The following is an 11509-nucleotide window of genomic DNA, read 5'->3' as shown; positions in this document are numbered from 1 at the left end:
AGGTCAGAGGGTACAGTGTGACCAGGTCAGAGGATACAATGTGACCAGGTCAGAGGGTACAGTGTGACTAGGTCAGAGGGTACAGTGTGACCAGGTCAGAGGGTACAGTGTGACCAGGTCAGAGGATACAGTGTGACCAGGTCAGAGGGTACAGTGTGACTAGGTCAGAGGATACAATGTGACCAGGTCAGAGGGTACAGTGTGACCAGGTCAGAGGATACAATGTGACCAGGTTAGAGGATACAGTGTGACCAGGTCAGAGGATACAATGTGACCAGGTCAGGGGTACAGTGTGGCCAGGTCAGAGGATACAATGTGACCAGGTCAGAGGATACAATGTGACCAGGTCAGAGGATACAATGTGACCAGGTCAGAGGGTACAGTGTGACCAGATCAGAGGATACAATGTGACCAGGTCAGAGGGTACAGTGTGACCAGGTGACTCTCCTTCCTTCTCCTGTGTGGCCCTGATGGACAGTGTCCCCACAGTTATACCCCTCCTTGCTCTACAGCTCAGCAGTGTGGTTCAGAAGACTCACTGGTAACTTTGAGAAGGATGAGGAAGGGACCCCACAGAAGAGGGCCACTCTGGACAGGACACACTGGAGTAGGATCACCAACTCCTATGCTGTCTTGACTTTAAAGCTGGAAGTCTTAGTAGCCGTGCGGTGGTGGCGCACGCCTTTAATCCCAGCACTTGAGAGGCAGAGGCAGGTGAATTTCTGAGTTCGAGGCCAGCCTGGTCTACAGAGTGAGTTCCAGGACAGCCAGGGCTACACAGAGAAACCCTGTCTCAAAAAAACAAACGAAAACAAAACAAACAAAAAACCTGGAAGTTTCTGGTTCTACCTAAGAATTCCCATGCCTCTGGGGAAACTCTGAGTATATGTTGGCCCTTCCCTGGGTAGGGATGGGGACAGAGGGAGATAGAGAATTTCCAGATGTGGGGAATTTATGAGACAGGTCCTGTCAGTGTAGACACCCACAGCCTTTCCCCTGCCACCTAAGTAGGTTTTGTCATGGGGGCTCAGGAGCCAGCTGACCCCAGCTGGAGCCCTCCCTACTTCCCAGTCTAGCCTCAGGACTCCTCTTTCCCATGACCCTCCAGCCCCACTGCTATCCTCTGTGCCAGGGAGAGCCAGGCCCAGGCCGCTGGAATCTCAACTCCTCTCAACTCCTCCACCCGGCTATGAGCGGGAGGGAAATGAGTCACGCAAAGCTGCCTGCTCACATCACATTCACCAGAATCCTGCACAGACAGTGCTCACATACCTGCTGACAGACACACAGACGATTCCCACAGAAGGGCACACAGATCATACATAACACAAGCAAGTACTCAGAGCACTCGTAGAGGAAACAAACATACGCAGATAGCTGGGACTTGCAGTCTCACCTGTACAAATATTCAGACCCGGAGAAGGGAGAGATGCAGGGACCAGTGTCTTAACAAAGCTCTCACCACGGTGCCATCTCATCCCTCCATGTCCTTCCTGCAGCTTGGGCCCCAGTCTGTACCATTTGCTCAGAGGGGACTTGAAACTGCCTCACAGTTTGAGAGCAATGCCTGAATTCAGGGTTGATGGAGACCCCAGTGTCTATACTGCAGACTCCAGACTGCACTAAATTCAACATCCTTCGAGGACCTGTCCCCAGCTGTCCCCTCCCTCCTGACATTAGGCAGCTCTAGAAAGCAGATGCAGGAGTAGGAAGGGACTGGGGTGAGGTGTTCCCTGGAAGAGAGAGCCATGTGTGTCCATGCTGGTCGTGGTTCTGAGCACATGTGTCTACACTATTTCTCTCTAGGGAACAAGGATGGCTAGAGACTCATCCCATCACAAACAGGAAAGGATCCCAGTGGATCATGGTGCCAGAATTCAGGATGCCTAGAGGACTGAGGTCTGAATTACATCCTGAGCCATACCAGGGCCCATCAGGAGAGCCGTACAGAGTCCTACTTGACACAGGTCTAGACTGAAGAAATGCTAGAGATAACCATCTGGGCATCCTCATGAAAGCCAAACCAGGCAGGTGTGCCCTGCAAGGGATGCTTGAGAATTATTCCCATCTCCAGTGGGGACCACACTCAGTTCTGTGGCAGAGACAAAAAGCAATATTTGTCAAGTAACTGATATGTACCAGATCCCATGTTCACACTCAAACATACAAGCACTGATCCCACCTGCCAGGTTGACCCAAAAAACATCAGCTGCACAGCCAGCCCATGAGTGGTTAACAAAGCTGCCAGCCAGCCTGAGGCGTTCCGGGACTTGAGCCAAAGCTTAATTGGGATGCTCACACTATGAGTAGCCAATGGGCTCCATGCCCATCCATGGTCCAGCCCTCCAAGGTGACCAATACCATTACCTGCATATCCCAGGGGGCAATGGCACTTGTAGTGATCTGCCAGATTTTGGCAGGTGCCCCCATGGTGGCAAGGCCGGGATGCACACTCATCGATGTCCAGTTCACAGTGGGGTCCCTGGAATCCAGGCACACAGTAGCAACGGAAGCTGTTAGGATCTGGGCCCTGGGGCACACACAGTGCACCGTGGTGGCATGGTTGAGTAGCACAACCTCCCAGCTCTGAGGGCTCACAGGTAAAGCCACCACTTTCTGTAGCCTGGCACTTGGTCCCTGGAGCACACGGGTCTGAAGCACAGACACTTGGGGTCTCTGAAGGAACCAGCCCTGTAAAAAAGAAGAAAAAAAATTGACCATATAGGCAGAATCTGCATGATACACTTTTCCCCTACCTTTAGCCACAAGCCTATGAGTAGCACAGTTCTGCCCATGTTCAAGAACCTCTGTACACACCAAGCTGATCACAAATGGAGATTTCTACACCTGAAACTGAGGCAGTTTTATTTACTAATCTTGTGTTTATTTTTGAGAAGGACTATCTTATAGTCCAAGCTGATCTGGAACTTAAGGTCCAAGGATGACCTTAAACTTCTGATCCTCCTGCCTCAGCTTCCAAGTGCCAGGATTATAGGTATACACTACCAATCCAGGTTTATGGAGTGCTAGGGAATCAAACCCAGGACTTCGTTGGTGAGAGGCAAGCACTTTCTGGACTGAGCTACAGCCTGAGCCTGAGGAAGGTTTTAGTTATATCTATAGAGCAGAGATAGTGGATGGAATGAGTGGCTCCCCTGTGACAGTATGGCCTAACAGATACTGCCCAAGCTCTCTGGTAACCCCCCTGAAGTACCCTTAGGAAGCTTGGACTGTCCTATATTCTCTTTACAGACAAGCAAGAGAGCTCAAGGAAGTAAAGACTTGCTGACATCACATGATAAATTAACAAGAAATAGATGGCAATGCCACCTCTGCACCAGGGAGGAGCTTGCCAGGCCTTTCCATTCTACAGGCCTGTGTCCCCTCAGCAGCCTGAAGTGGGGTGGAGGAGTCAAAGGAAGGGATAGCTTCTATCCCCCCCTCAACCTCCTGCTGGGGGTCTGGAAACTTCATCTCTCACTGAAACCTGAGACTCTGATCTCAGCCCCAGGAAAAGAATGGGCCACTTCAAAGGCAGGACCTGGCTCAGCCTCCCTCACTCCTAACCCATCCTGGTCCCGCCTTCTTGCCAGCTTGCCTGCGGACTTTCAGAGGATCCCTAACATTCATACCATCCCCCACAAGCAAATACCTGAAACAAAGCAGGCAGGTATTGGACCTACTCACTCGATACCTGACCAGGGTCTACACACTTGGAGCATCCAGTGTTGACTTAGAAGACAAATTCAGTAAGTCTTGTTCCTTCCACTCTTCCCAGCTTGAAAGCCTTGTCACTGTTAGGCCTGAGTCTAAGCCCAGCTCAGAGACCCGTGAGCCATGAGACCTTGGGTGAAAGGCTTCTACTGAACACCCTCCTCCTTTTGAGTAAAAGAAGGATTCAAAGCCTCAGGTGCCAGACACAAATGTGAGGAAGGGGAGCCCTTCTACCCACCACCTGGAGTTCCAGGACCTACCCTCCCCCCAAGTTGTCATGTGGACACTAACCAGACCTGAGCAGTGAGCAACATCAGGCCCTGCACCTTCCCTTCCCCCAAACCGTGAAGACCCCCTCCCCTCCAGATAAGGTTGGCAGCCTCTCAGGCGTCATCCACATTCCATGGGGCAGGGCGTCTGCCTGCCAGATCCCCAAGCTCCTCAGCTGTCCAGACAAGATGGAGGATGGGGGCAGTGGGCCCAGGGAGACATGGCTGTGCAGTGCCATCTCAAGTGTCCAGGATTCTTCCTTCCACACGAGGGCCTAGCATCCACCAGAGCCAAGTAGGGGGTCAGATTCTGGAGTCTGAGATACTTTCTGGCTAAGAAGCCCCTCGGGCTCACAGTTGTCCCAACTCTCTGCCAAGCCTGAACATACAGAAAGGAAGCCTGCCTGGGCCACTGTCCGGGCTTATGGGAGAATGGGTGGAGCCTTCTGCTTCTGTGACTGGAGAGACTGGGAAGTCTGGGTGTCCCAGGATAGATGCCCTATGAGGGTAAGAAGACAATTTGATGAGAAATGGGAAGATGGTCGGGACCTGCAATGGGAAGTGGATGGAATGCCTTCAGGAAAAAGCATGGTTTGAAGCATCAGACAGATTCAGTGTTGTGAGGAGCCCCAAGATGATGTGTATGATGCCTTGAAATCCAGGGAGCCCCGTCGAGAGGCAGTGGCCATGATGGTCAGAGGCCCTTGGCCCAAAAGGCCCAAGAGGAGAGTGGTTATAACTCCTCTTATAAAGCGCCTGACTACTGGCCCCACGCCAACAGCTCCCATCATCATCCCAACAAATTACAGATTCTTAATCTCTGTGGCCCAAGGAATCCCTCACCACAACCCGGAGTTTGGCCCCTAACTCTGAGCCCACTGTATTAGTGGCCACAGCATCAGGGGAAGGAAGCTTTGCTCCTCTATGGGTCCTCCCAGAACCCAGCATTACTAGGATTACTGTAAGAAATCCCTGCGAGGCAGAGTTCAGCCCACGATTTGAAAGGCGGTCTCTAGAGGAGCAAAGCAGGAGGGTACAAACAGGCCCAGAGCCTGAGCAGCCAGGACCGTCATTCACTGCTTAGATACCTGACATGTCAGAAGTTTTATCTGCCGCTTTACAACTCAGAGACTCATCACTTCCAGTACCACCGCACTCCAGGGTGGCCGCACCGGCCCACAGTGAGCCCAGGAGGCAGATTGGGCAGGGGAGGGGAGGAGTTCTCCCTAGGGACTAGCTGGAGGGGCGGGGCCTTGTCGCCAGGGCAACAAGGGGCCACTGCTTATCTTTACAAATCCCTTCTGACCTCTCAGACTGCCTGGGCTGACCTGGCAGAGGAGAGATTAACAGACACAGACACAGGATGCTGGCCCTTTCCTTCGGCCTGCGCCCGGCCCCACCTTGAGGAGGGCAGGCAGGAAAACAGTCATTGCCTTGTGAACGCTGTGTACTAGGGCCAGGCATCTTTTGCCATCTTGGTATATATTTGGTTCACGCTAGAAAAGCGAGACTTTTAAGAAAGCCAACTGCTTCCCATCATAAAGAGCCTGAAAACATGCATCTTCAGAAGCATGTGAAATTGTGTGCCAAAGAATTGTCAACCTAATATGTCCCCAGCCCTTCTTCCCCTCGCCAGAAAGTCTTAGAGGTCTGGGGAATGGTGTGTGGCTTCTTGGTACAGCACTTACCTAGCTTATGAGAGAGCCCTGGGTTGCATCCCCAGCACTAGCGAGGCATAAGGTATAAGGTATCGTGGGAGGCAGCATCCTCTCTGCCCTAGCCTGGCAGCGGGCATGCCACTGCGCCAGTCCTGGCTTAGGAACTCCTACTCTACCAGAGCTAGTTCATGCCTGAGTTTACTCACTTTCCCTGTGCCTCAGCAGCCTCTGGGCTGTTATTGCTGCAATGAAGCACCACAATGAAAAGTAAGCTAAGGAGGAAGGGTCTATTTGGCTCACATTTCCACATGACTGTTCATCACTGGAAGAAGTCAGGGCAGAAATTCAAACAGGGCAGGAATCTGATGCAGAAGCCACGAGGGGTGCTGCTTACTGGCTTGCTTCCCATGCCTGGCTCAGCCTGCTTTCTTATAAAACTCAGGACCACCAGCCCAGGAGTGACACCACCCACAATGGGCTGGACCCTACCCACACCAATCACTAATTAAGAAAGTGCTCTATAGTTTGCCTACAGCCCAATCTTAAAGAAACATCTTCTTAGAGTCTCAGAGGCTCCCTCCCCTCTGATGACTCTAGTTTGTGTCAAGTTGACATAAAACTAGCCAGCACAGGGCCCCAGGGGGTACAGTGCAGTAAAGGGTCACTGACACTCAACACCCCGGAAGGCAGAGAAGCCTAGACATACTCTCAGAGATGCTCACCCCTGAGGCCAAAAGGCATAATTTAATAACAGTAATGGCGAGTTTAGGTGCTCCGATGCAGTGCCCAGCGTGATACATACTGGGATTGCTAGTCCCTGGTCTCTGAGTTCTGAGTGAGGGGAAGACATACAGGGAGGGCTCAAACCTGCCACTTGTACTGTGACTAGTTCCCCTAGTGACTATTAATGTGCTTCCATCTAAAATTTTCTTGAGGACTAATGAGATGTCTCTTCAGCTATTGGCGCTTGCTGTGGAGAGCTAATGACCTGAGTCTGACCCTCAGAAACCATGTTAAGATGGAAGGAAGGAACTAGTTCCACAGTCCCTCTGGCCCCCACACTTCGGATTGTGTGTATGCTCTCTCTCTCTCTCTCACACACACACACACACACAATAACAATAATAATAATAATAATAATAATAATAATAATAATAATAATGCACAACAATATAATCTCCTTGATGTTGAGGGGTCCTGCCCATCCCCTACATTACAGATTCACAGTATTAGTGCCTCCAGTCTGGAAACAATCCTTGGGATGAATGATGGCCTACTTAACAGAGGTACAAAGAAGAGCTGTAACCAACCACTTAAGTCGCACCTCCTGCTGTGTTGCAGGCCCTGCCTCAGCACACTGCCCATGGGACTCTAAACAGCTTGGGACCTTCTCTGGGCTTTGCTTACCTGTTCTGTAAACAGAGAGTAGAAATCCAGCTTCCCTGGATGCTGAGAGGGTTAAATTCTCTCCACACAGTGGCTGGTGTGATCATGCATCAGCAAACCCTCCCTGGAGCCCAGTAGCCAGCAGACCCCACATTATTTGGAAGTATACAGCATCCCTGTTTCTCTCCTACAGCCCCACCCCTTAAGTTGGAGGAGGGGCCAGGTTTGGGGAAGACTGGCCGCCCCTTTGTGCACTGCACTCCCTGGGCATTCAGGGGAGGGGTGGGGGTGGAAACAACCCAACTTGCTCCATTGTAGTCCAAGATGCCTCATCCTCTCCATAGCAACCAGCAATCCTCTGCTGTGGAGTGGCTGGGATGGAGGGGCCCAGCATAGAGCCTGGCAGGGATGGGCACCGGGGCTGGTCCACAACTTTCATCTCCTCTGGGATGGAAACTAGCTTTCAAGTCACAAAGTCCCTGGCACCTCCATTTGCTCTGTCAGCTCTGGATACTTGTGTTTGTAGAGCCCCAACTCTAGCTTCAAGGGTCCCCAGAGATGCACTCTGCACACAGAAGTCATGGGGGATGGCTTCTGAGAGCCTGTTCAAAGTCCAGGGGGAATATACACCTCTGTTTGCCCACTTCACAGTCCATATGCTTGAACGATCCTGAGGGTAAGTGCAGAAAAGTCAATGCAGGCCTGCTGCCTACAACTGGTGTATGCAGGCCTGTACTATGCATATGGCGATACACAGTAGATTCATTAGCAAGTTCACCAGTGAATTCACAGGGAAGACCTGGCATGTGCCTGTGGACACTTGTCCTGTTGTAGTGCGTCTCCTAGTCCCTACCACACATCTGTGCAGCTGCCGTGGGCATCTGTGTACTGCACATGGGACAGATCCAAAGTGCACAGCCCAGAACCTCATGCCTTAATGTACAGACAGCCTGGAGTTGCCTGGTTTCTCCACTCTCATTTCCCTCAGGTCCCAGCTTCTGGGTCCCTTCCCTCCCCGACCTTCACTTGGTCTCCTCCCTAAATCACAGGTCCTCACTGTACCCAGGGTCCTCATCCTCCCTCTTTCCCCAGAGGAAGAGGCAATAAAGGCCTTGTAGGCAGGCAAGGGGAATGCCACTAGTGGGGTTCACCGATTGCTGGGGAAGCCAGGCCCTCCCTCCTGCCCTCATAGCTATAGCGACCAAGCCAAAGCGTCCTCCAGACCCCCCAGTAGGAATTCCAGGCTCAGCGCTGAATGCACTTGGACAAAGCCAGTGTACTGGCTGCCTGGGCTGGCATCGGGGAGCCCTTCCAGCAACCATAGTTGAGGAATGCCAGAGACCTGCTGCAGGGAACACACACATTTGATCCCAAACCCTAACCATCCCGAAGACCCAGAACAGCTCTACTGGTTGCCCCTCAAGCGCCGGCAGAGGACCCATAGAAGGAAGCCATGTGGGCAAGCTTTCCCCTAACCCTGGTTCTCTTCTCCCCTCCCCTATCTTAATCTAGCCCCACCCCCCACCCACACCTCCCGTTGCCAGGAAAGGCCAGTTGAACATGCCGGACAACTTACAGCCAGTTCAACGAGGACACAACTCTCAACAATCAATCCCCTCAGAGAGAACTTCCACCCGCCTGGCAACTTTACATGTCACCTGCACCCCAGGTCATCACATGACTCCCGGCAGACTCTATGGTGATTGCCTGAGTTTTCCCGAAGAAACTTCTCCAATTCACGCATTTTCCCCGCACGCTTTCCCTAAATAGCACCTCACACCAGCTTTCCCCTCAACACACTACACCACACCACGCCAGCTTTCCCAGACTGGCTTCTACAGACCACACCAGCCCTCATCCTCCTGGCCCCACAGCATAGACTCCTCTGAAGCTACCAGAACACTCCAAGCTCTCCAAGAGAGTCCCCAAACACCCCCACTGTCCCCACACGTTCTAGGGCCCGGGACACTCTTCGGTATAGCACTACCACGCTCTCAGGCCAGCCCAGCCACACTCACCCCCAGGCCTAGCCACACTCACCAGCCGGGACCCAGGGCGGCAGCAGCAGCAGTAGCAGCAACAGGAGGTAGACATCTCGTCTAGGGCCCCAGATCACAGGCCCCACCAGCGCCATAGCAGCCGGCTCTGCCTGCCTGTGGGAACCCTCTGCTCGGCGGGCTCCGCGCCCCTGCGTCCCTCCAACCAGCACTGACGAGGTGGACAGAGGTCCAGCCCCTCCTCCAGCCCTCCCCCTCCGCCCCGCCCCCCAGTGCTCCTCCCGGGGCAGGATCCTCGCGGAGGGTCTGACCCACCGCTCCTCACAGACACCAGCCCCTTCCGAGGCCTCAGCTCCACACAAGGCTCCGGGGCCTGACCCTGGGCCTCAGTGCACAAGCCCTCTTGCCAGGCAATCCAGTCTATGGGGCCAGCCAGGATTCCCGGGGCTTGTCCGACTTCCCTCAAGAGCTCAGCTACCCCCGCAGTTTCAGGCCGTGGTCCTCCCGCCTTGCCTGAACTCAGAAGAGCTCCCACCCGTCCTTATTTAACCTGCTCTTTCCACACCTGAGATAACAAGGCCCCTCCCCTCCTCTTACAGGGGCTCCGGTCCCAGCTGCCCCCTGGGTCCATCCTGACACACAGATCCTGTTCTTGTGGCTATCAGTAAGGGCCCTGGACCACGTGCCCCTCTGACTCCCATCTACCCTTCCCACACCCTCACCAGCCAGACGGAGCCCTTCGTCTCCCCATTTGCCCTTGATCTTTGTCTCTGATGTTTGCAACTTTAGAAATGTCCCTGCTGTCCAAGCCAGCGGACCTTTCCGCTAATAGTGCTCCGATGATGTTCCTGCCCTCCTACCTGAAAAGTCCTTCTCTTTGTCTAACCTCATAGTCACATGTTGCACTGGGTGGAGCCAGGAGTTCTCATCTCAAAACACACTAGCACATAAAAAAAGCACTTCTTCTTCCATGACCTGCTGCCCCAAGTGGGCAGCATCTCCTTTCAAAGGGACCTACCTTCTTGAAATGAGTCCCTGGCAGACAGCAATGTCTGGCCCAGGTCAGTGATGGTGGATTCTGCCCCTGAAGGCCCTGGACTCTGCTGTGTCTGGCAAAGCAGCGATTGGAGGCTCTGGCATGTCCTTGGGAAAACATCAGGTGGGACAATGAGCATCACAGGGTATCAGTAGCCAGTAGTCACCAGGTGTCACCAGCCCAGAGGACTGCCGGTTCCCCTGGGTCCCCAGAGCTCGGGAAGAGACTGAAACCGTGGGCCTGGCTGACCAGCCCTGTACCCTGCAGCCTCCTCTCCAGGATTAGAGGCCTGCCCTGTATTCTGGGACACCCACCCCAGTTGTCTCTTGACCTGGAACTCCTATCACTAGTCTTGAGGAAGTCATGCTCCACTCTTGGGGGAGCACAGCTAAACAGATAGGCATCTAAAACCCTCTGAATGACAAGGGGTTTACTCGCTCTGAGTCTATTGCGTCATCTGTGAAGCAGGGATATCAACTCCAGCCTCATGAGACTTTACAGGGCAGTTGTGCTTTGCTCCAGGGATCTGAATGGCACTAAGACTGTTAACTAGCAGGACCCCTGGGGTAGCAAAAGGGACGGGAGGGAGATAGGGGAGTGGGCTGTGAAGAGGAGCCAGGCATCAGAGAGGAGCTAGTTCACCCAGGATCCCACCCCCAGCACTAATCCCGAAACTGCCACCTAGTGGTCCTGTGAAGAATGAGGCGGACAGAACACGCCTGGAGCTTGGGTTGTCATAGAAGGCCAAGGAGTTTAGAGACACAGCTGAGAGCAAGGAACTGGCTGCTAGTAGTTGACTTGGTAGAACTCACACATCAGAGAGGAATACAGAGGTGAGGGCATAGATACCAATTCAAATCCCAAGCACTCACCTTCCAGCTCCATGACTTTGGGTAAGTCACTAAGTCCCTTGATGTCTCTAAGCCTCATTAACTTCCAAGTTAAAAAAGAGAGAAAGAGAGAGAGAAGGAATAATAGCCCTCACTAGGTAGAACTGTCTTATGGATAAACTGTGTTTAAGGATTAGAGTGTTTGAAACAGCCAAGCAAATGCTAGTTAAATTAAAAATAAGAAAGTAATTTTTTAAGTTTTACATATTTCAAATTGGAAATAAATTTATTGGCTACACTGGGGAATGTAATGAAATAAGAAATTTGCTTCTACCCATTGAATCCTGGAATGTAGCAGCCAGCTTTGAAGGCCAAGAGATAAGGAGTGTGTCCTGTCACAATTCAAATGCCTAGGTGCTTCTGTGGTAGGTGTATAATTTCTCAAAGAACAATAATTCAGTATGCTTTCAAAAGGGACAAGGAATGCCAGGCAGTGGTGCATGCCTTTAATCCCAGTACTTGGGAAGCAGAGGCAGGCAAATTCTGTGTTTGAGGCCAGCCTGGTCTACAGAGTGAGTTCCAGGACAACCAGGACTATACAGAGAAACCCTGTCTCGAA

The 11509-nt window shown here is 52.5% G+C and overlaps 1 protein-coding gene across 1 annotated transcript in view; it reads right to left on the bottom strand.

Annotated features, from left to right (window-relative positions):
* Positions 1 to 9312, bottom strand: part of Crb2 (crumbs cell polarity complex component 2) — a 22964-nt gene extending 13652 nt beyond the window's left edge. Inside the window, exons 1-2 of the mRNA XM_031370081.1 lie at positions 9068 to 9312; positions 2368 to 2691 (exon numbers count right to left, since the gene is read on the bottom strand). Coding sequence (XP_031225941.1) covers positions 2368 to 2691; positions 9068 to 9161 — 418 coding nt within the window. The 5' untranslated portion in view covers positions 9162 to 9312. The remainder of the gene's footprint in view (positions 1 to 2367; positions 2692 to 9067) is intronic.
* Between the last annotated feature and the right edge of the window lie 2197 nt (positions 9313 to 11509).

The sequence above is a fragment of the Mastomys coucha genome, unplaced genomic scaffold (assembly GCF_008632895.1).
Source record: "Mastomys coucha isolate ucsf_1 unplaced genomic scaffold, UCSF_Mcou_1 pScaffold15, whole genome shotgun sequence".
NCBI lineage: Eukaryota > Metazoa > Chordata > Mammalia > Rodentia > Muridae > Mastomys > Mastomys coucha.
Note: the sequence above shows the minus strand (reverse complement) of the source record. Positions and strands in the feature narration are given on the sequence as shown.